Below are 27,290 nucleotides of genomic sequence, written 5' to 3' on the forward strand. Positions count from 1 at the left end.
TGTGTGTGTGTGTGTGTGTGTGTGTGTCTTGTACGTGCAACTTGTGCATTGGTGCCTGTGGATAGTCAATAAGGAGCCGCTAGTGTCCTCTTGTACCCTCCCTGGCCCGGTGACAGCCTGGCTCTGGCTGCCCGCCAAGGCTCTGCACAGAGGACAGTAGATGTGCTAGAGGACTTGGCTAAGGTTCTTCCCTGGTTTCCTTTGGTATCTGTCAGACAATTGTGGAGCAGGAGCGCGCTCGGTTTGGAAAGGAATAAGGGCTATTTCTCCCTCTTTCCCCTTTCTCTGTCTCCTGCCTGCTCTCTGGGCTGCTCTCTCCCTCGCTCCCTCCCTCTCTGGTGTGAAGGGGTGTGTGTGTGTGCGTGTGTGTGTGTGTTTTCAGAAAGCTCAGTGTCTCGGAGGAAGGGGGAGAGAGAGACAGAGCCGCGCTAGCTGCCTCCAGGATCCTCTCCCAGCCTCGAGCAGCCGAGATGGGAACAGTCCTCGCTGTTTCCAGGGCAGCCTTTCGACGGACACGACAAAGATACAACATTCACTCCTAAAGGACGAGGAGCAGAGGGGCGTTTGCATCTCCCAGCTCCTTGCACCCGGGCTGTCACTAGGAATTTCAGGGGTTGCTCTGATGTGAGACTGATACCCCCATACTGTTTTTTATCGTTAGTATTTTCCTCTCCTCCTCTTTTCCTTCCCTCACCCTTCCATCCCACCCCGAGCCCTTGGCTCAGCCGGTGGCTTGTTCTAGTAGTGGGGTTAGCTCGAGGGGGAGCTGTTTAGTGAGGAGGGGGCGACTCGTCTTTTCCCACGGGCAGACGGAGCGATGCAGCTTGTGTCCTCGCATCTGGCTGGGTATTTCTGAACACTCTCCTTGCTGCGTCTCCGGCGGAGAGGGGCTTTTCCCCTCTCAGGAGGCGGGCGAGGAGCTAACCGGCCTTCGTCCCCAGTGACAAGACAACTGCCATGGCGAGCGGGAGCAGCACCCGGATGGAACGGGGTTATGTCTTCGCATTCTGTTGCCTGGTTCTGTTGGACCCGGGGTGGGTTTGGACCAGGGCTCCCAGCACCCAGGATCCTGAGCTGGAGGGACAGATGGAGAGCAATGGCAGTACCAGCTGGAGTCCCACCTTGGAGGACACTGTGGTGGCTCCCACTGAGGCTGTACCAGGAGGTGACCGGTGCCGTGGCTACTACGATGTCATGGGGCAATGGGACCCTCCCTTCAATTGCAACTCAGGGATCTACCGGTACTGCTGCGGGACCTGTGGGTACCGTTTCTGCTGCCAGTTCAAGCATGGGCGGCTGGACCAAAGTGGATGCTCCAATTATGACACCCCCAACTGGGTCAACACAGGCCAGCCACCAGCCCGGGTGGATGAGACCCCTGAGGATCCTACCCGGGACAAGACCAACATGATTGTATATATCATTTGCGGCGTGGTGGCCATCATGGTGCTGGTGGGCATCTTCACCAAGCTGGGCCTGGAAAAATCACGGAGCCCCCCAACAGAGATGACCATGTCCAGGTAAAAGGGACCTCACCCCTTCCTTTCCTCTCTCTCTGTCCCTCCTCCCTCAGTTTCCCTCCACAGCGGGTAGATGATACTTCTAGTCTTCCCCTCTTGGCTGTGTTTTTACCTTCCTGTCCAGAGGGCAAGACCCAGTCCAGCCCAGACTCCCCACAGTGACCTACCATCCCTCAAACCTTCCTTGATTTTGGCTCTGAACTGTGAGAAGCAAATCTATGGGGCAGCCAGGTGTCTGAAACACAGAGGAGGGAGAGGAATGAGGCAAGCGGGTAGAAATCTGAGTGGCCGGGTAAAGCTGGGCAAAGGGAAATTCAGACAGGAGATCAGGAGCCCTTTCCTACCAGTGAATGTACTGGGTTATGAACTAGCCCCCCACGAGGAGTGGGGGGTGTGGAAGACCCATTACTTGGGTCATTTAAGAGAGGCTAGGAGGACATTCTTCGGGGAATAGCCCTCAGGGTATGGACTAGACATGTTCTACTCTAATGGGTCTCCTCCAACCCGGATTTCTGTGATTCTAAGTGTCAGGCTCATAGTTTTGCCATCTGTTTGGGGGCATTTCACAATTGGCTTCTATGCAGGGTGATTACTTACAATGAATGTCTCGGCTTTCACAGAGTCCTGCTTTGGGAGGGAGCTCACGGAGCAGCTGCATTCCTTTTCTGTCCTGTCAAAGGGGTGTGTGCAAGCATCTGTGTGTGCACACGCATCGGGGTGTTTACTACATGACCCTCGGGAAGCTGGGCTACAAATGCTGCCCAGGCTGGTTTTGATCGTGCTGTGGGGAGAAAGTTCAGGCAGGACACCTCCCTCTCCAGCAGGACAGTTTTGCTACTGGGCTTGTGACAGGAGGGGGCAGGCTGAAGGGCCGGGTGGGGGAGAGGGATTAGGACTGCAGGCTGGGACTCTTCTCAATCTCCGTCTCTTCTCTTTTGTCCAGCAAGTACAAGGGGCTGAACTTGCGAGCAAGGGGGGAGGGAGAGTTACAGGATTCCCCCCCAACCCTGCCACTTCCTTCACCGACTCTCTCATCTTCTCTGCATTGCTGTCTGTCTGTCCGTCCCGCCCTGTGGTACGACTTCTCGCTCTTTTCTTCTCTGGTGCCTGCTCACTTCACATGTCAGTTCTCGACTTCAAATAAATGTTCCTGTCGTGTTCCCAGAGCGGGCGCGAAGCAGAGGCAGACTAAGCAATTGCTCAGGGCCCTGCGCAGCTTGAGGAGGGGGCCCTCTATTCGCTTTTTATTGTGTTGTGGGGACGTTTCCTCTATTATTAACTCTGCACTCAGCCTCCCTCGCCCCCTCAGGGAACGTTACACCCCCTCCCCCCGCAAGGGAAGGTTCAGTCCCGGCTCCTGGCTGAAGTGTGTCACCCCTCAGCCATTCCTTTCTGCCGCCCCCACGTTGGCCTCCAAAGGCCCAACAAAGCCCGTTCCCTTGCTGGCAGTGTTCTGCTGGGGGAGGCAGTGGGGGCTGCAGGGGCTTGTCCATGGTGAAAGGCAGCGCGCGTGTGTGTGTAACTAGGTGTGGGGTGGGGCTAGAAGAGGAAGACAAATGCACCTGAAAGGCCAGCTCTTTGAAATGCCAGTGTCTCCCCATTTCTTCCTCCTGTGGCCGGACAGGAGAACATGAGACCTTGCCTAACACTTGACACTAGTGTGCCTGGAGAGTAGAGGGGGGACAGCCAGTGAGGTGCGTAGTGGGGAAAATACTAAGGGCGGCAGTGTGTTGCCCATCTGCACACACAGCCTGGGGGATCTCACAGCCTTGCGCCTGTGACCAGCTGCTCCACTGGGTCCTGTTGAGTGGCAGGCGGGGCGAGAGCTGCTAAGGAGCTGCAGCCAGGGAGAGCAACTCGAACCAAACTCCGTAGTAAAGTCATGACTTCCGGGCACCAGGTCTCTCAAGCTGGCCGGTGTGTTGTGCTGTGTCCAGAATTGCCATGTGGCGCGTGACCCGATGCAGGTGTGTGGTGCCATTCGGTGTATTCCCCCCTCAGGCACACTCTGAACAGCCTTGCCCTGAGATTTCGGAGCAGGTGCTGGCTCTCGGGAGAAGCCTGCAAATGCTGCCTTGATTGCTTGTGAGGGTCGGATCCTCCACTGGCTTCAGGGTACACCCATCTCAGGGGCAGGCATGTGGTCTTTAAAGGTCCCACGGCACTTTTGGCAAGAGTCCAGGGGTTAAAAGTGGCACCTCAGTCAAATCCACCCTAGGCAACTGCACTGCTCCTCCCAAAGTCCTTCTCAAATGTCAGTGGAGGGGATGATGCTCATTTACCCAGCCTGCAGCTTGGCTGGATTATTCTGGTGGGTGAGCGTGGCTGTGGCATCGACCCCAGAGATGGCTGCACCTTCTGGACGCTTAGTGATCCCCAAACACTCATTCTGTGCAGCACTTTGGAATGAAAAGGAAATTGGGACTCTTGTTTCTTGCTACTGATCCGTCTCGGCCCCGGCTTTGTCACCAGGGTGGTGAGTTCCAAGACCCTAGACAATGTCCCATGTGGTGAGTTGTCTTCTAGGCTATTACACAGCTGATAGGGACTGTCTGTCAAGTGCTGCAGCGGGCCCCCCACTGGAACAGCAGAGGATGGTGCAAGACAGAGCTGACTGGAGTAGCAGGGAACTGGGGGTCAGGCCGGAGAGCGCGCTGGGGAGAGAGGAAAGGTGGCAGCAGTAGCAGCACAATTGACACAGATTTGTTGGTTTTACACTTTTGCAGCTTCTCTTTTCAATCTAGCTTCCTTTTTTTTTTTTTTTAGCAAGTCTAATGCGCGGCAGAGTAAGGTGCTAATCAGAGCAGCTGGAGCCCAGCAGGGTGCAGGGTTCACATGCAGAGCTCTGCCAATGCGGCTCAGCCCTGCCCCACTGCAGCCCCCCCCCCCCAAGCCAGGCTTGGAGGTTCCACTCAGAGCCCTGCCAGCGTCCTTCACTCCTCACCTGTACCGCCTGCTAGCCCAGCCTTCCCCTGTCATGCCCCAACCACAGCTCTGCCAGGGCATCTCTCTCCTGACGCCTGCTGGCTGGTGCCAGAGCTCTTGGTAGCAGAAAGTGGCAGTTGTGCAGAAGTAAGGAAGTGGTATGATACTTACATTGGATGACAGGGCAAGAGAGATGGGGCCAGGTGTAGACAGAAGGCTACAGGGGGGAAAGGGTGAGGACAAAGGGAGAGAAGCTTAGAAACCTGAATCTATCAAGCGCCTGGCTGAGTTTCTAACCGGTGAGGGGCATGTTCTCAGTTTGCATTTTATTGGCTAGGGAGGCTAGAGCTGGTGGCAAATCCCTGGTAGGGGGCTGAGTTAGGGACTCTAGTAAAAAGGCAGCGCTTGAAGAGATGACTGACCAGGACAGATCATGATCAGGAGAGCAGCTGTGATTGCTGCCCCTTAGTACTGCAGTATCTGGGGCCTTGTCACCCCTCCCCCTTGCTTTGTTATACAATTTTGTAGAAACTAAATGCCCCGTGTTCAGCCTCCAAACCAGGAGCAGCCCCTGCTCCCCCATGGCTGACAGCCCCTGAGTCAGCACTGAGAGAAGCCCCGCCTCCTGCCAGTCACTGACAGGAAAGCTCCGCCCCTCCCCAAGAGCTGACTCAGCCCAGCAGCTGGGCGTGATGGGTGTAGCAGAGCAGGCTGGGGTGGGTGGCAGGGTGATTACAGAATCCCTGGAGAGGCAGCTGCAGCTCAGGGGAGGAGACAAAAGGACTGGAGGAGGGAGCGCTGAGGAGGCGATGACAGGAACAAATGAAGGCAAGATTCTCCGGACGGACGTCAGCCCTGTGCTCAGAGGGGACACGCTCAGCCCCAAGTGTAGCAAACAACAGGGCCATGTCCAAGGGATTGGTAGCAGCTAGCTGCCTGCTGAGCGAGGGTTGCCTGACTGTGGCAGAGGGCTAACGAGGAAGCCAAGTGTTGTCCACCCCGAAGCAGGCAGTACTAGGAGGGTTTGACTGGCCTGTCTGGCCTAACATTTTGGTGACTCCAGATCCAGTTCACCCTTAGTGCATCTCTGCAATGAACCCCAGTCTTTTGTGTCTTCCCCCTCCCAGCTCCTCGCTGTTCCTCTTTTCCCTGCCAAATCTACAGAATCCACCATACACACATACCCGCACCAGCCTCCCTCCGCTCCAGCTCCCCTGCCACGGGCTCGCTGCAACTGGCCTTCTCCCCTGAGGGAGCCCTTGCAGTCTGGGTGCGTGGGGGCCTCTGAGTGCGGGTGTGCGCACGTGTGTTGCGCGCACTCGTTTGCCTGGCTGGGACAACTGGAGGAAGAACGCTGCATCCCCAGGGATGCTGCGATTACTCCTGTCATAACGCATCTCTCTCAGCTCCACTGGGGCGTATGGAGAAGGCCTGTTGCCTTTTCTGCAATGGGAGGGGTTGTGTGGCTGGGTGGGGCATGAACAATTCATGTATGGTTAAGGGGGATCGTCTAACCTCCCCCCAGTGGGAAAACCAATGGGGGGAGACTATCTGGTGGGCATTGGCTCTGTTTGCTGTATGGCCAGCAATGTGAGCTCCCTCTCAGTTGTGCCTATCTACACCCTTGAATTGGACTCGGTCGGTGCCCTACCAGCTTCATCCGCAAGATCCCCAGGAGCTATCCGCTGCCAGATCCAGCTGCTGGAATCTCAGCAACATGCTTTTCCCTTGCCTGCCCCTGTCCATGCCCCTGGGGCTGTGGTTAGTCAAATGACATCAGGGAGGGGGGTAATTTCCCACCTTCTGTGTGTCTAACAGGAAGAGAGAGTCGAGAGAGCATTTCTACGAAGCTGGGAGCGCTTAGCAGTGATATGCAGATACACCAGTATCCTAAAAGCTTTGCCAACTGTTGGGAGCCACATCTTCCAAGACCCATAATGAGAACCATCAGATATTTCTTCAGGACATGTGTGGTTGGGTTCCATTGATTGTATTTCTTGCCATCTGGGGGTTAACGTATGGCCTGTCTTCTTGGCAGATTGTCTCAATCAAAGGGAACTTATTTTTTTTACTTGTAGCCTGGATTCTGTATCTGAGTGTTCAGTTTTTTTCCCCTTTTGCTAGCACAAGTCACAGCGTTCCCTGCTTGACAGAGCCGGTAATGTATTCTGCTCCCCCTCGGGGTCCAGCTCCCCATAAACACACATTTCAGTCACACGGGATGGTACTTTGAAATATGTGGGTCATCACTGAACAGATCTCTTCCCCAGAAGCTGCATATTTTTGGACACAAGCATATGGAGTGGGAAAAGGCAGGTTTTTCTTGCATGCCTTTGCACTTCTTCCATGTGACAAAAGTAGGATCCCCACATCAGCCCATCTTGCGTATGGGAACTAATCTCTGGCTACCTACCATAGCACATAATGGCTCTAGCTGTGTTGAGCACCATGGTCTTTCTGAACTTTACAGCAGAAGCAGGTGCAGAACTCACACTCTCTAGCTCCTAAAGCACAGGCTCCTACCATGTGAGCTAAAAGACTATCTCTGTTAGCAGCATAGGCTCTATGACACACACTTGAGGGGTTCTGACGCCCTCCAGCAGAGGGCAGTAGCGTAAGTACGCACTATCTAGTGTGTTGCGAAATACAGCGTCTATGATCCTGATGGTTTCCTTTGACACAAACTATCATGGAAAGAGAAGAGCTGCACTTCTACTGTGTTAATAGCAGGGAGTAGATATCCCCCCACCCCCAGGCATTCGCCACAGAAATGCACTGGAGGTGTATGTGCAGCGGCAGGAGAGGGGAGTGCAAGCACAGAAGCAGTAATGCAACACTGACAAATCCAGGAGGCCTGATGGTCCAGGCCAGCAACCCCAGCAGCATGAGACGTTGAAGCTGGTTGCCAGTCCCCAGACAGATAGCTTCTAACAGGACAGCACCGGAGGGAGAAGATAGCACTGGAGGCGTAAATCTGCCTGGCCCAGGAGAGGGGGCGTGCAGCGGTAGGTGATACAGATGGTTGGCACGGGGGTCTGCCCTGGTTTCAGAGATCCCTCCATGTGGAGGGAGCTGACTTGCAATAGCCTTGGTGTCAAAATGTGTCCCCGTCATGACTCCTCTGGTACAACGGGGCCAGCACTGCGCGCAGAAAGCAAAGCGCAGCCCATGGGTCTGAAGAGATTCTAGGAGACACAATTGCAATTGTGACAACAATCATGCGGCTTATACTTAGCAGAGATTGCGAGTAGCCCTTTCTGGAGAGGCAGTTGGAAGCAGCCACTGTGAAAGCCATCAGCAGCACGCTCAGCATGTCCGTGCAGGCGTTCTCTCCTGCACCCCACACCGCAGGCTAGAGGTGGAGGCTACCCATGGCTCCCTCTTTAGTCCTACTCCAGGCACACAGCAGCCCTTTGCCAAAGGGAGCCCGACCTGCCTCCTGCTCTTGTTTTACAGTGCAGTCGCTTCTGTGGTGTTCCAGGTGATCTGCACTTAGGTGAGAGGAGAATCAAGCTCCTGGGTGAAGAGCTGCAGCAAAAGTCTTTCAATCCCACATGCTGAAGAGGGAGCGGGCAGGCCCTGTCTCGATTTGCATGCAGCAGGCCCTGGTTACAGTGGGCTTGTGCTCGCCACAAACACCCAGGGTCACAGAATATCCAGAGGGCGGCTGGTGGCGCTCCATACCCTGCGCTACATGTTCTGGCTGCAAACCAGGCTGGCCAATCAGGCTGGCCTCAGACTGACACAATGGTTCTAGGGTGGACTTTCTCACAGGCTACGTCTACACTGTAGCCTTCTTCTGGAAAAGCTTATGCAAATGAAGCGCGGAGTGGAATATCACTGCGCTTCATTTGCGTAATTAATTAGCAGTCGGTTTTGTGCAAGAGCCGTTCTTCCTGAAAAAAATTAGGAAGAACGGCTCTTGCGCAAGAGAGGGTTTTTGCGTCAAAAGGAGCCGTCTACACAGCTCCTTTTTGCGCACAAGCCTCTTGCGCAAAAACAGCTGCTAATTAATTATGCAAATGAAGCGTGGCAATATTCCACTCCGTGCTTCATTTGCATAAGCTTTATCAGAAGAAGGCTACAGTGTAGATGTTGCCACAGTGGCAGGAATTCCATCCGTCTTTAAGTGAATTGTGGCCAAGTCCCGATGTCTTCGACCAGCCCTCACAGCACGTTTCCTGTTGTGCACCAGTGCTGTTGCCTCAGAGAAGGGACCTGTTTGTCTGGTAGAGAGGCTTCCTCGTGAAATTTGGCAGGCAGTGGATAAGCTCCTCAGGAGACCTGGGTCTGGCTCAGGTAATGATCAACAATGGGACCTGGGGCAAATCTGCTTCCCTTTACAGCTCTTCAATTATAAGCTCTTTGGAGCAGGGGCTCTCTCAGAGAGCACCAGGCCGGTTAGCCACATGTGTGCAAGCGCTGAGCAAGCTAGCCTAGCATGCTAACACTAGAAGCGTGGCCATGAGCGTCCGGACAGTGCAACTGCCTCAGAAGTACCTAAGATCCCAGGTGGAGCTGCCCTCGGGGCAGCCAGCCCATGTCTCTGCAGCTGGGTTTCTCTTTTAAGCTTGCTAGCTCAGTCAGACCCAGCATGCGCACGTCTACCCCAGCTGGATGTTTCAGCTCCAGTTCAAAGTGTGGATGTTCCCTTGCAAGGTATTTAAGTACCTGATCATGGTGGGGCCTCTTGTGTTCATTTAGATCAGGGGTGTGGTCGGGGGCCACTGACCCACAGAAAAATCAGTCAGGGGCTGCACACAAGTGAGAAGCAAAAACAAAAAACAAAACAACCCAAACCCTCACTGACCGGGCTCCTGACAGAAGTAGACACGACCCACATTCCACCTCGCACACTAGAGCTTGGGGGGGGGGGGGGGGGCAGGCTAGTAGATTTTGTGTGTTCCAGCCCCGAGGAGTGGGAGGTGGGGCCGGAGTGCTAGCACAGGTTCCCCAATGCTGGGTGGGGATCCCGGAGTCTCAAAGGCCAGGTCCAGGCAAGCTGGGAGCTGCATCTGGCCCCCAGGCCTTAGGTTCCCCACCCCTGATTTAGATGGATTGAATGGGCCAAACTTCACTAAGTTACGGTCTAACACTAACAGAGTGGTAAGCAAAGTTTGGGGTACACAGACGTTCCCTTGCTTAGTACTATGGCAAACCCATTTATGATTTTTTTTCCCATTTTATTGATGATACAGAAAAGAGAGAAAAACAGTTGAAAGCATCTGAAATGAAAATCCTTAAGTTAGGCTTTTGTTTTAACGGCATCCCTTATTCCCTTTCTCTTCTGCTGGTGAGCGCCCTGGCAAGGACCCCCACCTTGCGTGACAGTTTCTGAGATGGTGTCAAAGATGGTACGAACTGTCCTTTTGGGAGCAAAGAGAAATTAGCTGAGATGGGCCAGGCCTGTCACGGCTGGTCTCTGGTCCCTTTTTAACCAGGTGGTGTTTGGGATTCAGCTGGAGCTGGTAGTGGTGGTGAAGTCCCAAAGTCTCTTTCTTTCAAAATCCAAAAAAGGAGTAATGGGTGAAATAGCCCCTCTCCCCTTTATTTTGTTCACCAGTTATTCTGACATGTCTGACACACCAGTTTTGTTAATTGATTTCTGGATTCACACTTTCTTGTTTACCAGGCATGATCTTAACACTGCTCTTGAGTTACATTAATAAGCCTTTTTATTTGGACCAATTCTATAGCACTTCCATGCCTGTGTGCACCTGTTGTTCTGCCTGCCCTTCCAATCTTTTCCCATTAGCAGCATGTTGTGATAGGTTATTCTGACATTTTAGGAATTTCCACACACTTTTTACAGCTGAGCTCACAAATAGGGTCAGGTTGTAGGCCCAGTAATTACAACAGACCTCTGCTTGCAACTAGAATACTAATCATAGTCTAGCAGCAACGTCACAGTCCTAACGATTGCCACTCTTGACAAATGTTCTGGCTTGCTAACAACCACAGGGGTGCTCATGCCACTCTGTCATTGGAGGGAGGCTCATGAATGTTTGCACATGCTCATTGGTGGTCATGCACGATTGTTTGGTCTGTTCACATTGACCTGTTGGTGTCAGAGGTCTCGCCTGTGTCAGACATGCCCACTCCATGGTCAGGCCCATAAAGATTGATAGCCTGTACCTGTTACAAGCTTAGCAGCCCTGGGGCTTGGCTCAAGCAATAGAAGTTTGTGCATTAAGCTCCAGAGGTTCTGTGCTCAAGCCCTCCTGCTAATGACCCTCTCCCCTGTGTTACACTAGCAGACACATAGGTTTATTGGGGGACTGCTCTAGAGCAATGGCTCTCAACCTCTGCAGTTGACTGTACCCCTTTCAGGAGTTTTGTGTACCCCAGGTTTCACCTCACATAAAACGACTTGCTTCCAACAAATACAGAGTGTCACCACCTCACTACTGCTGACTTTCTCCTTTCTACCATATAATTGTAGCATAAATCAATTGGAATATAAATATTGTACTTACATTTCAGTGTATAGTACAAAGAGCAGTATAAACAAGGCATTGGCTATGACATTTTAGTTTGCACTGACTATGCTAGTGCTTTGATGCAGCCTGTTGTAAAATGAGGCCAATATCTAAATGACTTGAGGTCTCCCCCCCCCACCCCCCCCGCCAGAAAACTTCTGTGTGCTCCCAGGGATATATGTACCATTGGTTGAAAATCAAAACCATTGGTTGCTTTGGGTTGCTGGTATTGATGTTTCTTTTATTTCAATGGGAAATGTTACATATAAAGAATTACCAGTCTTCACAAAGAGGCCCAAGAAAATGTAGGTGAAATAACATTGAACTGTCTAATGCAACCGGCCCATTTGAGTGCTGATACAGGCAGAACCAGCCAATTGTCGCAGATAGTATGCATAGGCATTGACTTTGGCTCTAGCCAGGGGGGCCCTTGACCTCCCAGCCCCTGCTCCATCCCTTCTTCCCCCAAACCCATCACTTCTTCTGCTACCTCCCAGAGCCTCTGAATGCTGCAAATTAACTGTTCCGTGGCAGCAGGAGGCACTGGCAGGGAGAGGAAGAAGTAGATCTGTGAGGCTGAGAGGGGGTGAGAGGGTCTGAGGGAGGAGTTTGGCTGCTGGTGGGTGCTGAGCACTTGATCATTTTTTCTCATGGCTGTTCCAGTCCTGGAGCACCCACAATGTCAGTGTCTATGTAATACGATGTTCAGTGACAGTGAGGGCCTTCCACTGCTCTCACTGAGACAAAAGATAAAAGCCCACCCCACCAATTTCCAGCCTGCTGAAATGGACTAGTAATTATGACTGCACAAAGGTGAAAAATTAGTCTTTTCAGTGGGAGGACACAGTGGGAAGGAATGTGAATCGATTACTATAAATGAAAACCCTCCTTGGGGGGGGGGGAGGAGAGAGCATGACGGCTCAAGCTACTTCAGTTTGGATTGCCCCAGCATCAGAGCTGTACTAATGCCTCCTGTCCTAGATCTTTGGGGATTTGGATGGGGTGGAAGTAATTATTGTTGATTGTCTACTGATTTGGATACAAAATAATCTACACCTCCCTGGCTGACTGCAGACTGCTCTGCAGCATGCCAGAATCAAACAGGAACAAATGTCAGGTCAGGCTGAGGGAGGGCAGTTATGTAGAACATGGACTCAACAACAATGACTGGACCCAAGAAAGGTGGAGCTAATTGTGCACATGAAAAGACCCACAATCAAGGAGCACTGTTATGGAGATTCATGGCTGTGTTAGTCTAACTAAGCAAATGATCCCTCATTTGTCACCAGTAAGTGCCCCATGCAGAATGCTCTTGGAGACTAACAGGCTACGTCTAGACTGGCATGGTTTTCCGCAAATGTTTTTAATGGAAAAGTTTTCCGTTAAAAGCATTTGCGGAAAAGAGCATCTAGATTGGCACGGACGCTTTTCCGCAAAAGTACTTTTTGCGGAAAATCATCCGTGCCAATCTAGACGCGCTTTTCCGCAAAAAAGCCCCGATCGCCATTTTCGCAATCGGGGCTTTTTTGCGCAAAACAAATCTGAGCTGTCTACACTGGCCCTTTTGCGCAAAAGTTTTGTGCAAAAGGACTTTTGTTCAAACGGGAGCAGCATAGTATTTCCGCAAGAAGCACTGATTTCAGACAGTAGGAAGTTTGTGTTCTTGCGGAAATTCAAGCAGCCAGTGTAGACAGCTGGCAAGCTGAAAAACTTGCCAGTCTAGACACAGCCTATACTGACTGGCACAGCAATGGCTGGCAAAAGAAAAATGGGGGGAATTAAACAAAGGTTGCCATTGAACGACCAGTATTGAAATATCCTGAGATTAACAAAGCGCCCAAGATCTGAATTGATGCAGCTTCTCAGAGAATGATGCAAGATGATCGCCCTCTGGCATGTGCTTTCTGAGCACTGTCTCCAACAGCTTCTACTAGAATTCCTTACGATGTTTACCAGTTGCTGACAGGAGCTGGAGTAAGACATAAAGTTCCTTGGAACAGCCCTTCCATATTCCACACTGGGATCCGGCACAATGACAAAGATACTGGCCTCAGAGAATCCAGCCCTACTTTCACATTCAGCATTCTGAATGCCAGGCCAGGATGTTAGAAATATGGGTGAATATCCTTTTTGTTTTAGGAGCTGACCCATGTCTGACCTAGTTTAGGGCCAGGTTATGATGCCGCATCCCAAACACTGCCCCGACCAGGAGCAGTGCGGGAGGGCCTTGCTGAAAGACTGCGAATAAGAAGCCATCGCAAAACAGACTAGAGTCATTGACTCTGTCTCTCAACTCTTAGCCATCCACATGGAACACAAGCCCTCTACACAGAAGGGGAAGGGGCTAGAGTTTCTAAGCCTTGGAACCTGGGCACAAGGGGAATGATTTCTCTAAGGGGGAGCTATCCAGTGCCATATGCCAAGAAACCAGCCAGAGAGAGAGAAGACAGAAAACCCTCTGCCTGGCCTGAGATGCTGCCCAGACCTTGGCCTCACAGAAAGGGGGAGAGCAGCCTTGGGAGGGGTATGTCTCAGAACTCTTATTTTGCAAAACTCTGTAACTCATTAATGCTTTTTTGCTTGCTTGTCATGTTGTCCCTGAAAGGGTTAATCAAGAAGCTCAGAACCCTCACAGCAAGGTGGAAGGCTAGAAGAGTGGACTCAAGGGAGCGGGGGCACTGGTTCTAGGGTCTAAGGTGGCTGGGCTGTAGAGTCTCCTTCACTAGGAAGGATAGCAAATGGGAGGGAGGTCTGTACCTGGAAGTGTGTCTGAGAAACCCAGAGCCAGGACCAGTGCCCAGGATCTGCCCAGACCTGACTGGCTTAGGAGCAGGTGTGATCCAATGATTGGGTCCACTCACAGCAGACTGATGTCTCTCCGGAGAAGACAGGACAGAATCATGGAATATGTGATAAATATGGTGTAAAAGAAGTGAGTCTGTGTTCAGAAAGAGATGTGTGTGTGTGTGTGAGAGAGAGAGAGAGAGAGAGTGTGTATGAGAGAGAGAGAGAGACAAAGAGAGAGAGAGAGAGAGAAAGATCACAGGAGATTGGAGGCAGAAAAAAAATCTGCTGGGTGTTCCTGGCATGGCCTGTTCTTGCGGGCTTGGTTTTAATGCCAATTTTCATGCAAATAGCACCATGGGAATCTGATCCCGGGACTTGCTGTTCACGGCTGTTCTGGTTTCTGAGCATATACATTGCTCTGGGAGCTTCCATGCACCATGGAATTTCTGGGATGTCTTTAGACATGAATGTTAAACAAATTATGCTGGAGTAATGTTGTTTAATGTTGTTGTTAATAAAGGGATTATTTAAAAAATGGACAGACTATCCAAGAACGGTCACATCTGGCTTATCCACATCCCTGCTGATGCCGGCTCTTTCCCTACAGTCTCTTCTCGAGGCCTTTCTCCATTTCCATTTGAAACGACTCAAGTGCTGGGGTTGTTAGCAATTCCCTTTGCAGACAATTGCGCAGCCCCGTAGTTCTGTCTCTTGGGAAACAAGCCCTGTTATTCACTCTGCATTTTCCTCCTCTGTTTCATCCCATTACTCCTAGTTACACGCCTTTGGTTCACACCAAACTCTACTCCCTCACTGGTTTGACACCCTTGAGATGCTGTATTCCCCTTAGTCTTTGGCAAGCCTTGTGTCTTTAGTTGTATCTATTCATGCAAATGGGTCACAACACAAAGGTTTCACCAGTTAATTCTCCTGCCCTCCCACCCCTTTAACTTTAGCAACAACCAGGTGGTAGGTGCCTCCCGTGTACCACTGACAAAGTGCCCCGCAATGCAGTGGCATAGCGAGGGGGGGCTGGGAAGGGCAGTTTCCCCTGGATACCACGCTGGGGGGCGGGCACCAAATTAGCCCCCTTCCGCTCGCCCTGTCATCCCTTGACTTGCCTGCTCCTCCTCCGCCTGCCACCACCGACGGAGCCTCCTCTCCGCCCCCAGACAACCTTCCTCCATCTCCACCGGTGGGTTAGTTCCCCCCCTCTTCCCAGGGTTGGGCTCAGCCATATGCCACGTTCGGGGCCTCGCCCTCCGGGCGCATAACACCCTCGCTACACCTCTGCCACAATGTCCGTGCTTTTCAAGAGGATGTGGATCAGGCTCCAAGTCTAAACATGCTGGGAGGGCAGGGTGACATGGGGCACCGCCTTTCTGCCTAGCCTTGGCTAGCACAGAGTTCAGATCCTACCTTGGCTGGCAGGTGAGTTTGGTATTTGGCCACATTGCAGATCCACCCTGATGTTTGGTTGGTTTGGCCACCGCTGTGCAGGACTGGCAAGCCATGCAGCTGTGTGAGAGGCACTGGGAGACCCATGCAGTGGCCCAGCACTGGAATAGCAGTGGGTTCTATAGGCTGGAGTGGAGGAGGTGCATTGGCAGGGCTGTATTGAGCCCTAGGCTGGACTAACCAGGATTTCTATGGACAGTTGTATGCTACAGAGTTGTTTAGGAATAACTACATCACTCAGGGGTGTGAACCCCTCCCCCCCCCCCACGTTTCCCCCCCAGCAGCGTAGACATACTGACCTCAGTGCGGATGCAGGCAGCACTGTGTCGGCGGAGAGCGTGTTCTGCCAACCTCTTGGGGAGGTGGATTAACTATGCCAACAGGAGAGCTCTCCCCCATCAGCATAGAACAGCGGTGGGCAACCAAGAATAGGGAGTGAGTGGCACGAATGGCCCTCCTTCATCTCAGTGGGCCACGGCAGCCTGTGTCCCATTGGGACTCCACCTGCAGAGCCCCGGCCTACCCCCGCCACGTGCCTCTCTCGCACTGGGGCACGGGAGCCCTGCACTTCCCACTCCTCCCAGCACTTTGGGAGCACCATGAATCACCTGATTTGTGCTCTGTCCCTGCTCCTCTCCCTACCTCCCAGAGCTTGAACAGCTGCGACTAGCTAATTCATGGTGTTCCAGCTCTGGGAGGGATGGGGAGGAGCAGGAACGGAGCGCAAATCAGGCAACCTGTGGTGCTCCGAAAGAGCTGGGAGGGAGGAGGAGGAGCAGGAAGTGCGGGACTCCCTCCCATGCATGTGGCTCGCAGGCTGCAGGTTGCCCACCACAGGCATAGAGCATCTTTGCTAAAGCCTAGAGCAGTGCAGCTGTGCCAATGCAGCATGTGAAGGGTAAACCTGCCCTCTGGCTCTGAACCAAGGTGCATTGGCAGAGTCTGTGTCAACAGCCCCGAGGTGGGAAGACGTCCCTCACACGACGCTGATTTGCTGCTTTCCTTTGTGCCTTCTCCAGAACACTCACAGACTTGCTGAAGCAGCCGGGCCATGGCCCCTCTGACCACATGACTGATGGCCACCTGGGCAGCATCCAGGTCCAGCTAAATGATGGCCATGCCAGGGGCTCCCCCAGAAATGGCACAGGTAAGAGCATCATCTACCGTCCCCCTCACAGTCCCACCTGTGCTGGGCAGGGCCCGGTGTGTGGGCAGCAGGGGGCCTCTGGGTCTCTTCCTATTTCTGTGAATGGGGCTAGAGGGGGGCAAGAGGAAAGCTGGGGAGCTCTGAGTGGAGCAAACCAAGGAGAGCAGTTTGCAGGGAAACTGGGGTGTCTGCCAGTTGCCGAATGCGAGTGGGTCCCTTGCTTGTGTCATTTCCTGTTTGAAGTGGAGTATGGAAGGCAGCCCAGCACCCACGGGGAGCTACGACCTGCTGTGGGCTCCAGGGCAAGAGAGCGCCAACAGCCAAAGTGCAGGTCACGGTGAGTAGGGCAGGCGCTCTCATCTGCTAATGTCAATCCAGTGTGCTTGGACACTGCTAATGCGCAGCTCTGAGGGCACCAGGGAGTGGGGGATACAGCTCTTGGCAATTCGTTCGCCAGAGCCCTATGCTCAAATGGGGAATTCCTTCCTCTTTGAAAGATCAGATTGCCCACTGGGGCCCCTGGAACTGCTTTTTGTCCACAGTCCCTGGGGAAACTGGAAGAGCCTCTCTACCCGCCCTGTATCTGCTGCTTATGGCTGGTGCAGGGGCTCTGGGCAAGGGGTCCCTTGAGAATCAGGAGGGTGGGGGCTCCCTGATGGTTCTGCTCCTGGTTCTGGGACAGTCTCCACCAATATTAGCTGGAGCAGGTGAAACGACACTGATTTGAATCATAGAATCCTGGAAGAGACCTCGGGGCGGTCATCAAGTCCAGCCCCCTGCCCAAAGCAGGACCAACCAGAACTTAAAAACCTCTTGGTCTGGAGATTCCACCACCTCCCTAGGTAACCTGTTCCAGTGCTTCACCACCCTCCTCGTGAAATAGTTCTTCCTAATGTTCAGCCTAGACCTCCCCCACTGCAACTTGAGCCCATTGCTCCTTGTTCTGCCACCCGTCACTACTGAGAACAGCCTCTCTCCATCCTCTCTGGAACCTCCCTTCAGGAAGTTGAAGGCTGCTATCAAATCCCCCCTCACTCTTGTCTTCTGCTGATTAAACAGACCCAAATCCCTCAGCCTCTCCTCATAGGTCATGTGCTCCAGCCCCCTAATCATTTTGGTTGCCCTCTGCTGGACCCTCTCCAATGCGTCCACATCCACATTTGGATACGTGGTGGCTGCAGCCGCCTCTGCCGTGGGGTAGCAGCATTAGAGACTTGCATAAATTGCATGTGTGCCCCCTTCCCCATCTCCTCCGCTGCCTGCCCATGCAGCCTCTGGGGGAGGTCTCCCCCTCTGGGCTGACAATTCCCTGCTTGCTTATATGAAAGATAGGAAGTGACATTTGCACTGGCAGCAGCCAGCATGTTGTTTGCGGCTCACAGGTCAGAGCGCAGTGCAGTCATCCAGCTAGGACAAGCTACAGGAGCCCCCAGGCGGGGGGCATGAGCTGCACCCAGACCAGCGGGTGGGAGCATGGAGGAGGGAGGAAAACTGTGGGGTTTGTGTGCTTGTGGAATAGTCCCATGGAGGGAGGGGGCAGTGCTGGGAAAGGCCCATTGCTTGTGTTGTTTAAAGCTAGGCTGCGCAGCTTTGAAGAAATGGCTGCAGGGCAGCATCCAGCATCGGCTAGAGTGTTTCTGGGATGGGATCTGTTCTGCAGCTCATCCTCCTAGACCAGGGGTGGCTGGGATTCCCCCTTCACAGCTGGAGCTAGTTCCAGTGCTGGTGAATGACCTCCCGTCAAGTCATCGAGGCTTTTAGTTTAGCTCAGCTCTGTCCCGTCTCGGGGAAGAGGGGGAGGCTGTTTTCTCTTTTGTTTCCTGGTGGCACGTGTCCCGCATTAAAGGGGACAAGGGGTATTGGTACAGAAACTCTTTGATCTGAAGTTGCCACTGTCACCCAACCAAAAGCCCTGGAGACTGAAGTCTGAACAGGCAGCCTCTCTCCTAGCTTTGCGCCCACATCAAGCCTGGCACCCAGGGACCATTACTAGGCATGCCAGGAGGTCAACTCCTGGAGCCATTCGGCCTTGGGGCTCTCGGCCAGTTAGTGCACACAGGAATAGTGGTGTCAGGGCTGTGGGTGTCCCATTGGAATTGGAACTCGCCCTTTGAGCCAACCCCCAAACAGCTGTTGGTCACAAAAGGCTTTTGGCCTCTCCTGACCTGGGGACAAGAGACCCAGCCATGGAAAGTTCCGGATCCATCCACCGAGGCAGCCAGTTCCAGTAGCCGTGGGGTGATGGTTGCTCTCAGCACAGCTGTCAGCTTGCTCTGGGCAGACCCAGGGGAGACTGTGGTGCGGGGATGCTGAGGGAAGGAAGGATCCAAGTCTGATGGCCAGAATGGGGGAGGAGTGGGTTTCTAACATTAAAATGCTTTTTTATGCTGCTAAATGCAAATGTCCCTAACTAAGACTAAGGAATGCAGGCCAGACACTGCATCCTGGAAATCAGGGACCCGGAAAAGGGGTCAGAGTGGCCCAGTGATGCCACATGAGCTCCTGTTGCGATGCCATGACAAAAAAGACTGTTATGCTTCTTGGGCGTATACATGGGGGAGGTGATTTTACTTCTGTGTCTGTCCCTGGTGAGCCTGACAGTGGCATATCACAACCAGTTAGCTTTGAAAGGATGGTGAAAAATTGGAGAAGGTGCAGAAAAGAGCAACAGACAAGGATTAAATGGGGGCGGGGAGATGCCTTGCAGTGGGCGACTTAAAGAGTTCCTATCTGCGTAGCTTACAATGGAGATGTGACTGGATCAGTGTACACTGTACAGGCACCTCCCTGTGGAGAGCACACTGGGTGCTCCCAGGCTCTTTAATCTGCTGGAGACAGAGCCATCCCATCCGTAGGATGGTTTGGTGCAGCTGCCCTGGGTCCCTTGCTTTGGGGAGCCCCATGGAGCCCAAGGTGGACTGGAGGATTCCTGGGGGGCCTGGTACCAGCAGCAGGGGTCAAGCCCACCTCTGCACTTACCAGCGGTAGCGGGAGCCACGGAGCAACGCAGCTGAGCCCTGGGCTTGGGGTAGCAGAGTGGCAGGGCCAGGTCACTGCACTTCCTGCTGCTATGGTGAATGCAGGGGGAGGACCCCGGCTGCATGTGCCAGGTCCCCTGTAATCCCCCCAGGTCATGTCGCTCAGGGGAGTGGCCTTGGGGGAAGGCATGCAATTTGGATAGAGGGGGTGGAGCAGGGGCAGGAAGAGGGAGGGTGGGGGCCAGGGCCCAGGGGGTTGTCCTAGGCCCTGCATCCTCCTAGGGATGGCCCCGGCTGTAGAAAAGGGGAAAAGTCAAGTCTCAGGCTCTTGCTGCCTTCAAAGCAAGGCTGGAGGCCTTTCTGGAAGCTGTGCTGCAGCCACGCACAAGTTCCTGGTCTCAGTACTGGGGCAATGGGTGAAGCTGAATGAGCTGCGACAGCCAGGAGGACAGGCCAGATGACCTAATGGTCCTTTCTGGCCTTAAATGCTGATGCTCAGAGCCCTTAAGCCTTCTCTCCTAGCTAGGGTTGCCAGGTGTCTGGTTTTTGCCCAGACAGTCCGGTTTTCACTGCCTCTGTCTGGTTAAAAAAAAAAAGAAAATACCGGACATGTAAAATGTCCAGAATTGTCTATTTTTTCTTGGACGGAAGGGCGGTGGGGACATTCTGCCCCTGCCGCGGCTGGTGGGGGTGAGGGGTGGGTAGCACGGGGATATTTAAAGGCGCAGTGAGTTTTTTGTTGTTTTTTGCTCAACAAGGTTGGTCCCATTTTGTTTTTGTTTTTTCTCAACTTACTCCTGGCATCTCTCTTTACATTTCCAGACAATATGCACTTGAATAACGCTGCTGTGGTCAGCACCCCCAGCGCCCCCCAGGTTGGCCTGCCACATTCCCATAGCAACCGCCTGCAGATGACGAGCACCATGCCCCACCAAGCGCCGGACTACGCCAAATATGCCACACTCAAGGCTGTAGGTACGTGCTGCCGCATCGTGGGCCCAGACAGGGCCGCGTCACTAGTCGGTGCCGCTTCTTCTGTTGCTTCAGCTCCTCTCTTCCCCCACGCAGTGCTGACTGCACTACTGCCATCCCAGGAGAGCAGTGACTGTGATTACCCAAACACGAGATGCACAGGTGGCGGACAGACCCCTGCTAGCCCGCCCCCACATGGCAGAGCCCTGAACCCTTCACCCTCCCCTTAAAAGGAAAAGCCCAGATTGGAGGAGCCCAGCTGGCTCCCCTGACCTCCCACCCTTCCCAGCACCAGACCGAGCCTCCGCTACCCTCACTCCTGAGCACTGTCCAGCAACCTCCACACGTGTCAGGATAGCCCCAGAGCCGGGCTGGCCCCCGTGCTGGGCCCAGCAGCAGTCTCCCCATGCAACAGCTCCTCCCACCCTGAAGCTTCCTCCTCCCCCTGAGCCACCAGATCCTGCCCAAGCCTCCTTAGTCCACCTGCTCTCTGGGCCACTCCTCACTCCCCTGTCCCCCAGCAGGAGGGATGCGGTGAGCAGCAGGGACCGTCGGGGTTGGGGGCTGGAGTGAAGGAGGTGGTGGGGTTCTCACTTCTCAGGCATGGGGTGCACGGCAGCCCTGTTGTCCAGTGGCAGGTCAGCAGCAGCACCAGAGAAGGCGTTGTCTTTCCTGGCCTGTGACACCCCCTCCTCCCCGCCCCCCACCATGGCCAGAGGGAAGGAAACAGGACTCCCACCACTGGCACTGTCAGGGAGAGCAGGGCAGCTGTCAGCTGTGGCTGTTCTGCAGGCAGGTGGAGAGAGGCAGGGGCTGCAAGTACAGCATGTGCTGAGTTCAAGCAAAGCTTAGCTCATGTGGGGGTTCAGCACAGGCTTCAGCAAAACCTGGGGCTTAAAGCAGGAAGTGGCTGTATTCATGAAATTGAGATCACCAGGAATTGAGATCGCCACGGTTCCTTTCTGCATAGCAGAGTTAAAGCCCATGTTGGGGGGAGGCAGGGACATGCACAGAGAAGAGCCATCCTGGCCAGCAGAGAAGTGGAAGGTTTCTGTAGAGGTGGGTGGGGAGAGGGGAGGTTCCCCCTGTTTATCTGACTTTCTGCATTTTGTTCAATTTTTCCCCTACAGAGAGCGCACCTGAAGAATTCTACAAGCGGTTTCCCATGGTGGACATGCCTCCGCCGGGCACTCTGTCCTTCCCGCCCATGGGGCTGCATCAGAAGGACATGCCTCCCCTGCACGACGGTTGCCCTTTGGTTGGCTTGGCTACACCTGGGCAGAAGGCCAAAGTGGTGAAAACCAACGCCCACCCACTGGTGTCCAGCCCTGCCTTCAAGGGAGGCTGGGACCCCAGCCATCACCACCCCCCTGATGTCCGTCGACAGGTCTATGCCAACAAGCGCCAGTTCAGCGTTGAGAAGCTGCCGGAGGTCTTCAGTCAGACACCCACCCACTATGTCCAGTCCCCACGGCCCTTCTCCACCAATAGCAAGACTGAGGTCACTGTCTAAAAAGAATCTTCTTTTCCTTTTATGTCCCCACAGCCTCTGGGGCTGGCGGTCTTGCCAGCTCAGGCCACCTGCTAGCGAAGTATCAGAGGTACTTCCCCATCATAGCTGGTGGCACTAGGCTGGGTGGCAGGAGGTGCGAGGAGGGTGGGGGAATATCCACCAGGACAGGTGCCCGCACCTCTTGCGAGTACTCGGCTACCGTGCATGGTGAAACAGGCATGCATGTTGCCCTGTGATTGATGCACGGCTGTTGTTTCCAGTTCACCTGTCTAGCACATCACACTTGTAGCAGAATGGTCGATGTTGACAGGCACCAGGGGACGTCTGAGCCCAGCTGGTGAGGGGGAATGGACCCTCTAACGGGAAGGACAACTGGTGGGAGATGAGAGACAAGCAATTGCAATAGCCATTAAGGCCCATTGGGTTTGCATATGTAGCCCATCCCCTCCTTCTTTCCCGCCACGTGGGTTTTAAACAAGGGCACACAACCACAACTCATGCCAGTATAAATAATCTGACAAAGGCAGCTGTCAAGGGCTCACAAGGAGTTTTACATGTTTCCCTTTGCTGTCTGCTCAGCTCACTATCGCTGAGTGGACTTGGGGATTTTTTTGTTTTTTATATCCATTTTTGAATGTCTCCAGTGATAGGCTAACTAACCCTGCAATTCCAGTAGCAACTCGCTCCCGCGGGCCAGGGCAGTGGGACAGTAGGTGGGCACAGGGCGGCCCCTGGTGGCTGCAGACTAGCAAAACATAGGGCCTAGGTAAACAGTGTCTGCTGGCTCCAGTGGCAGAAGGGTTTGTGTATTTTCAGTCTCAATGGGACGCGTCAGCCAGCAGGGCAAGGCTGAGTGGCAGGTTTAGAAGTTCAGGAGGCAGCGGATGGGGCACATGTCGTAAAGGGACTGAAAAGCTGCCTCAGTGGATGGGCTCGTCTATGGCTTGGCTGCATCACATGCTCCATGTAGCCTGTCTGGCTGCAGCTACCCAGCTCTAGGACCTGAGTGTCACTGCTGCAGTGACGGACAGCTAAGCAGGCTGCGTGTGTGGCTAAAGGGTGGGGCTGTGGCTGCAGAGCAGGGTCTGTTGCTGGGTGTGATGGCCATAAGCACCATGTACTTCACTGCTTTACACTCAATGTTGAGTCATTCCCCTGTGCCCAGGCCTGGCCATATTCCCTGCTACAGGTGCCAGAGCAGGCCCCATAGCTAGGGTTGCCAGATGGTTTAACCAAAAATACCAAACGCAACCCCCCTCCCTTTCCCCCCCCAAAAAAAACCCCACTGGGGAAAAAATTCTGTTGAGGAAGAATGGGGGAGACCAAAATAAAAAAAACAGTGTGGCCCCTTTAAGAAATGCTTTTGAGGCTTTTTGGCCCTAACAGACTGCTGGCAGCCATCTGTCATCTTGCCTCCCTGCTCTGGGCCAGACAGCTCCCCTGCAGAACCCAGTGAGCACCTGGGAATTTCGCCTCCGGGCCAGGAAAAAACCAGAAAATACCTGACATTTTATGTGTCCGGTATTTTCTGAATTTTTTTTACCAGACAGGTGAAAATACTGGACTGTCCGGGTCACTACGGGACACCTGGCAACCCTACCCATGGCCCGTTTCCAAGCTGAGCCGTGCCAAGCTGGGCTTCCACTAGGCCCGTGCTGCAGAGGGCTGGAGCTGCTGGGCTTGTGGGGCTTCTGTCACTCCCCTACCAGCTGTTATTCCACACACCAGCTTCCTGTGTTACAGCTCCCCTGCTCCTCGCAGGCTGCCCAGCCCTATGGGACTGGATCCACAGGGCTCAAGCTGCCCTCCGAGGCATGGAAAAGCTGGCCTCCCCTTGACAGCATGGGCGTGGGAGCAAGATCCCAACCCTCCAGGCTTGGCCTATGGGGGCCATGCCCCATACAGGCTTATGCCATTGTCCCAGGGCAGAGCCCTGCGGCGTTCCCACAAGCCCAGGTGGGAGGGGGGCGGCGCTGATGTGCAGTGCAGCCAGGGCCCACACACACAGGTGCTTTATTTTTCCATCAGGGTGCTCCAAGCCTGCTCCTTCGCCTCCCTCGAGGTCCCTGCCCGCCTGCCACTAGTTGCTCACTGCCCTCACCTAAGCCCCTCCCCCAGCTGCCAAACAGCTCACTAGCAGGGCTGGGGGGTGCTGCCGGGCTGGACAAAGGGGCAATTGCCCCAAGCCCTGGAGATTCAAAGGATCCTGGAGCTCCTGGCTGCTGCCGCTGCTATTGCAGCAACAGCCAGCCCCAGGCCCCTGTGAATAGCCGCCATAGCGCCCCTCCACGTGGCTCTGAGGGTTGGGGGGGGTCTCACCCCAGTCTGGGCGGTGCTGAGAGCTAACTCCCCTCAGCTCGGCCCCTTCCACCTTCGGCTCCACCTCTTCCAAGGGCGCTGAACCGCCCCCCCACACACACCCCTTGCCTCCGGGCCCATGGTGGCTGTGGGCTCCACTGAGTGCTACAGCCCCACTGTTATTTACCATGGGTGCGCTAGCCCCTTGTTCAAACAGCGCCCCCAGGCAGGGGTTTGAAAAGCCACTGCAGCTTTCAGAAGGGCCGTGCATGTGTCATTCACTGGCTCCCCTTGCTGAGTTTAGTTTCCTTCCATGCCAGGCCTTTTCCAAAGGGCTGTGTCCAGCTGGTGCATTTGTGTGTGGCTAGCGCCTGCCAGGCAGCATGGGGGTCCTGCCACGTGACGTGAGCCGGCCACTCTAGCGCTGGGCTTGTAGTACCCAGGCAACACAAGGCCGTTGGCAAGGGCAACCCACAGGTCCTGCCTGCAGGGTTGGCACACTTGGCCCTGCTGAGTTTAGAGGTGGGGTTTGACCTGGGGCCCTGCAGCACCAAAATCATGAGTCACTAATGCTTGAGATAAAAGACTAGGCCTTCAAGGAGTAGCAACAGCCTCAGAGACCTCTTAGCTGCAGCAGCTACTGAAGGTAGCCATGCTACCTTGCTTTACCTTTTAACGTCCCCTCTCCCCCTGTCATCCGCCCCATAGTCATCCCGCCACAGGACAGCAGTCAGCAGCACGAGGATGGGGGAGGAATGGGGACCTAGAACCACCGTTAGTGGGGTTGATTTGACAGTCACATGCCGCCTGCAGGGCTCAGTGGTTGCTGCCTGGTGGCACAGGCATAGCCGGGGAGGACGCAGTGCATGCTCTTTGCACAGTGCCATGCGCCCAGCCTGCCATAGGCATGGCCCTGGGCTGCATGCCACTCAATGGAGGGAGGGGACTGTCTCTGCCAGTGACAGTCAGGGCTCACCAGCAAGGGCCATGTGCCCACTGAAAGCTGAGGCTGGACACTTTGCCGCCCTGCCTCCCCTTGCTGAGCTAGGGCGACCATATTGTTCATGCTGCCTGGCTCTAAAGTGATTTTCATCTGCAGTGGATGAGGCTGGGTTTAGCCGCACAGGCCACCACAAGCTCCCCCCGGCCTTTTTTGTAAGCCTGGGGGCTGTCGCGTGGCAAGGCCCATTTAGCTCTTGGCCTTTGCTGAGGCTGTGACCAAGGAGGCTAGTCACTGCCAGGCGTGAGAGCGAGCGCACCGGGGCCACCTGGCTATGCCAGCTGCCCCTGGAATGAAGCCAGTCACACGTTTCACATGCCCCCAGGCAGCTGGCAAAGCTGCCCATCAGGGGCTGGAGACTGGACTGATGCCCCAGAGGGGAAAGGCTCCTTACCCCTCCCCCATTCATTCGATTCCAGCCCCAGGTCCTTTGAGCCACTGGCGCCCTTAGCAATAAAAACCACCCCATCCCCCGGAGCCTGAGGGGTGCAATTGGCTGTGATGGGGAGGGGAGAGTGACATGAGAGGGGGCTGGGTAGGCCAGCACTGCCCACAGGTGGATGCGCCAGAACCAGGGCTGCACGCCAGGCCAAGGAGAACTCAACACTTGCATCCTGCCAGGCCTGGATCATTTTTGTTTGTACATCCCACTTTCTCCCCTGCCACCTACAGAAATAAAAGTGCCCGTGTTGCCAGATTGCTCCTGTGTCCTGTGCCTGTTGTAGACCTGGGCTCCCAGCACTACTGAGCGGCGGCGCATTCACAGCATTTCTCAGGGAACATCTTTCAGCTGGACCCATCCTGCCACCCCTCCTCTGGCCCAGCCCCACCCCCACCCCCCGATTCCAATCACCAGGCATGGCAGGGTGGACCACAATGGCAGTTTTAGGCCCAAGGGCCCAGACCTTGGGCATAGCACTAGGCCTAGGAGCAGCCTGAGGGTAGGTCTAGACTGCAGAGTTTTTCTGGGATACCGGAAGTAACTCTGCCGTGTCCAAGGAATGCGTTTGCTCTTCCAAATTTTTTTCTGGAAGAGCAGACGCTTTTTTTCAGCATCCCTGTAAACTGCGGTTTAGGAGGAAGAAGGGATGTTCCGAAAAAGGTTTTCTCCCCACATTTTGCCCAGTGTAGATGGACCAAATGTCCCAAAAGCCTCTTCCAAAAAAAGCAGAAAAAGCTACGCAAATTGCGGTTTGCAATTTGTGTATCTTTTTCTGGAAGAACTGTGTGGTTTAGACACAGCCTGAGACTGGGGCAGGGTGGACCTGGGGCAGTAGCTGAGAGGCTTCCCCTGTACTGACTGCTATGTGGAAAGTGGGACCATGCCAGTGAGCGAGGGTAGAGCCGTTCCAGTTAAGGGCCCGTGCTGTCCCTGCCCCCCATGCTGTTCAGGGCGAGTGGCACATGCCAGGAAGCTTGCAGCATGGGCCCAGGAAGAGATTTGCAGGCTGGTCACCCCTGTGAGCGGCCTGGGGCAGAGCAGCAGTGGGTGTTAGAAGAAAAGGCTCATTTGGAGGAGGCCTGTCCCCTCTCAGCACTGGGAAAGGTTGCAGCAGGCAGGCCTAAGCCCCCCATTTAGTGCTGGCTTTTCCAGCAACCTTGCAGCAAAGGGGCACCAGGCCCTCATCCCAAAGAGCCAGACCCATAGAGAGCTACAGCTGGGCCTGGCAATCAGCACGCAGCTTTTCCCAGCACCAGCTGCTTTACAAGCCCCATAGAGCTCCACTTCCCCCATGTGGCGTCCACTTGGCAGAGAGCTCCTGCCCACCAGGCTTAATCACGTCCCCCAGGCAGGAGCCGGGCCTGTTCTTTCTCTGCATGCAGTAACTGGAGCCACACCCACAGGAACAGCATTATTAATTTTAAACAGTCCTGCCAGCACCAGCAGCCCTTGGACAGATGCTGCTAAAGTCCCCTTCCTCCCCCGCTCCTCCCCAGAGCCAGCCCCACCCTGCAGAGCCCTGGCTGGGGCCAGCACTTGGTGGAGCTGCAGCCTCACTGAACACTAAGGGCAAGGGTGGGGATGCTGCTCATAGGAATGGACAGAGCAGGGCCCAAGCCATACACAGGACTAGGCCCCAGAGCCCTTGAACACAGCTGGCCAGAGCCTTGTCCCCTGGACACTGTCAGTGTGCCCAAGGGGGGTCCAGCAGATGATGGTCTGGGTCCAAGCTCAGGTTCCACCTATGGGGAGTGAGCCGCAGCGAGGCAGC

The 27,290-nt window shown here is 54.5% G+C and overlaps 1 protein-coding gene across 1 annotated transcript; it reads left to right on the forward strand.

The window, feature by feature from the left end:
• The first annotated feature begins 406 nt into the window (after positions 1 to 406).
• On the forward strand, positions 407 to 21,949 carry SHISA8 (shisa family member 8). Its single transcript, XM_075919565.2, has 4 exons — positions 407 to 1,520; positions 16,189 to 16,316; positions 20,117 to 20,269; positions 21,397 to 21,949. The coding sequence occupies exons 1-4, from the start codon at positions 958 to 960 to the stop codon at positions 21,777 to 21,779; spliced, it is 1,227 nt and encodes a 408-aa protein (XP_075775680.1). The 5' UTR covers positions 407 to 957; the 3' UTR covers positions 21,780 to 21,949.
• The last annotated feature ends 5,341 nt before the right edge of the window (positions 21,950 to 27,290 follow it).

Source organism: Pelodiscus sinensis, chromosome 1 (assembly GCF_052426305.1).
Source record: "Pelodiscus sinensis isolate ZL-2025 chromosome 1, ASM5242630v1, whole genome shotgun sequence".
NCBI lineage: Eukaryota > Metazoa > Chordata > Testudines > Trionychidae > Pelodiscus > Pelodiscus sinensis.

Coding starts and splice junctions, on each gene's coding strand:
- SHISA8 (XM_075919565.2), top strand. CDS start 958: ATGGCGAGCGGGAGCAGCACCCGGATGGAACGGGGTTATGTCTTCGCA. Junction 16,317..20,116: donor CTCCCCCAGAAATGGCACAG/GTAAGAGCATCA, acceptor TTACATTTCCAG/ACAATATGCACTTGAATAAC. Junction 20,270..21,396: donor TGCCACACTCAAGGCTGTAG/GTACGTGCTGCC, acceptor TTTCCCCTACAG/AGAGCGCACCTGAAGAATTC.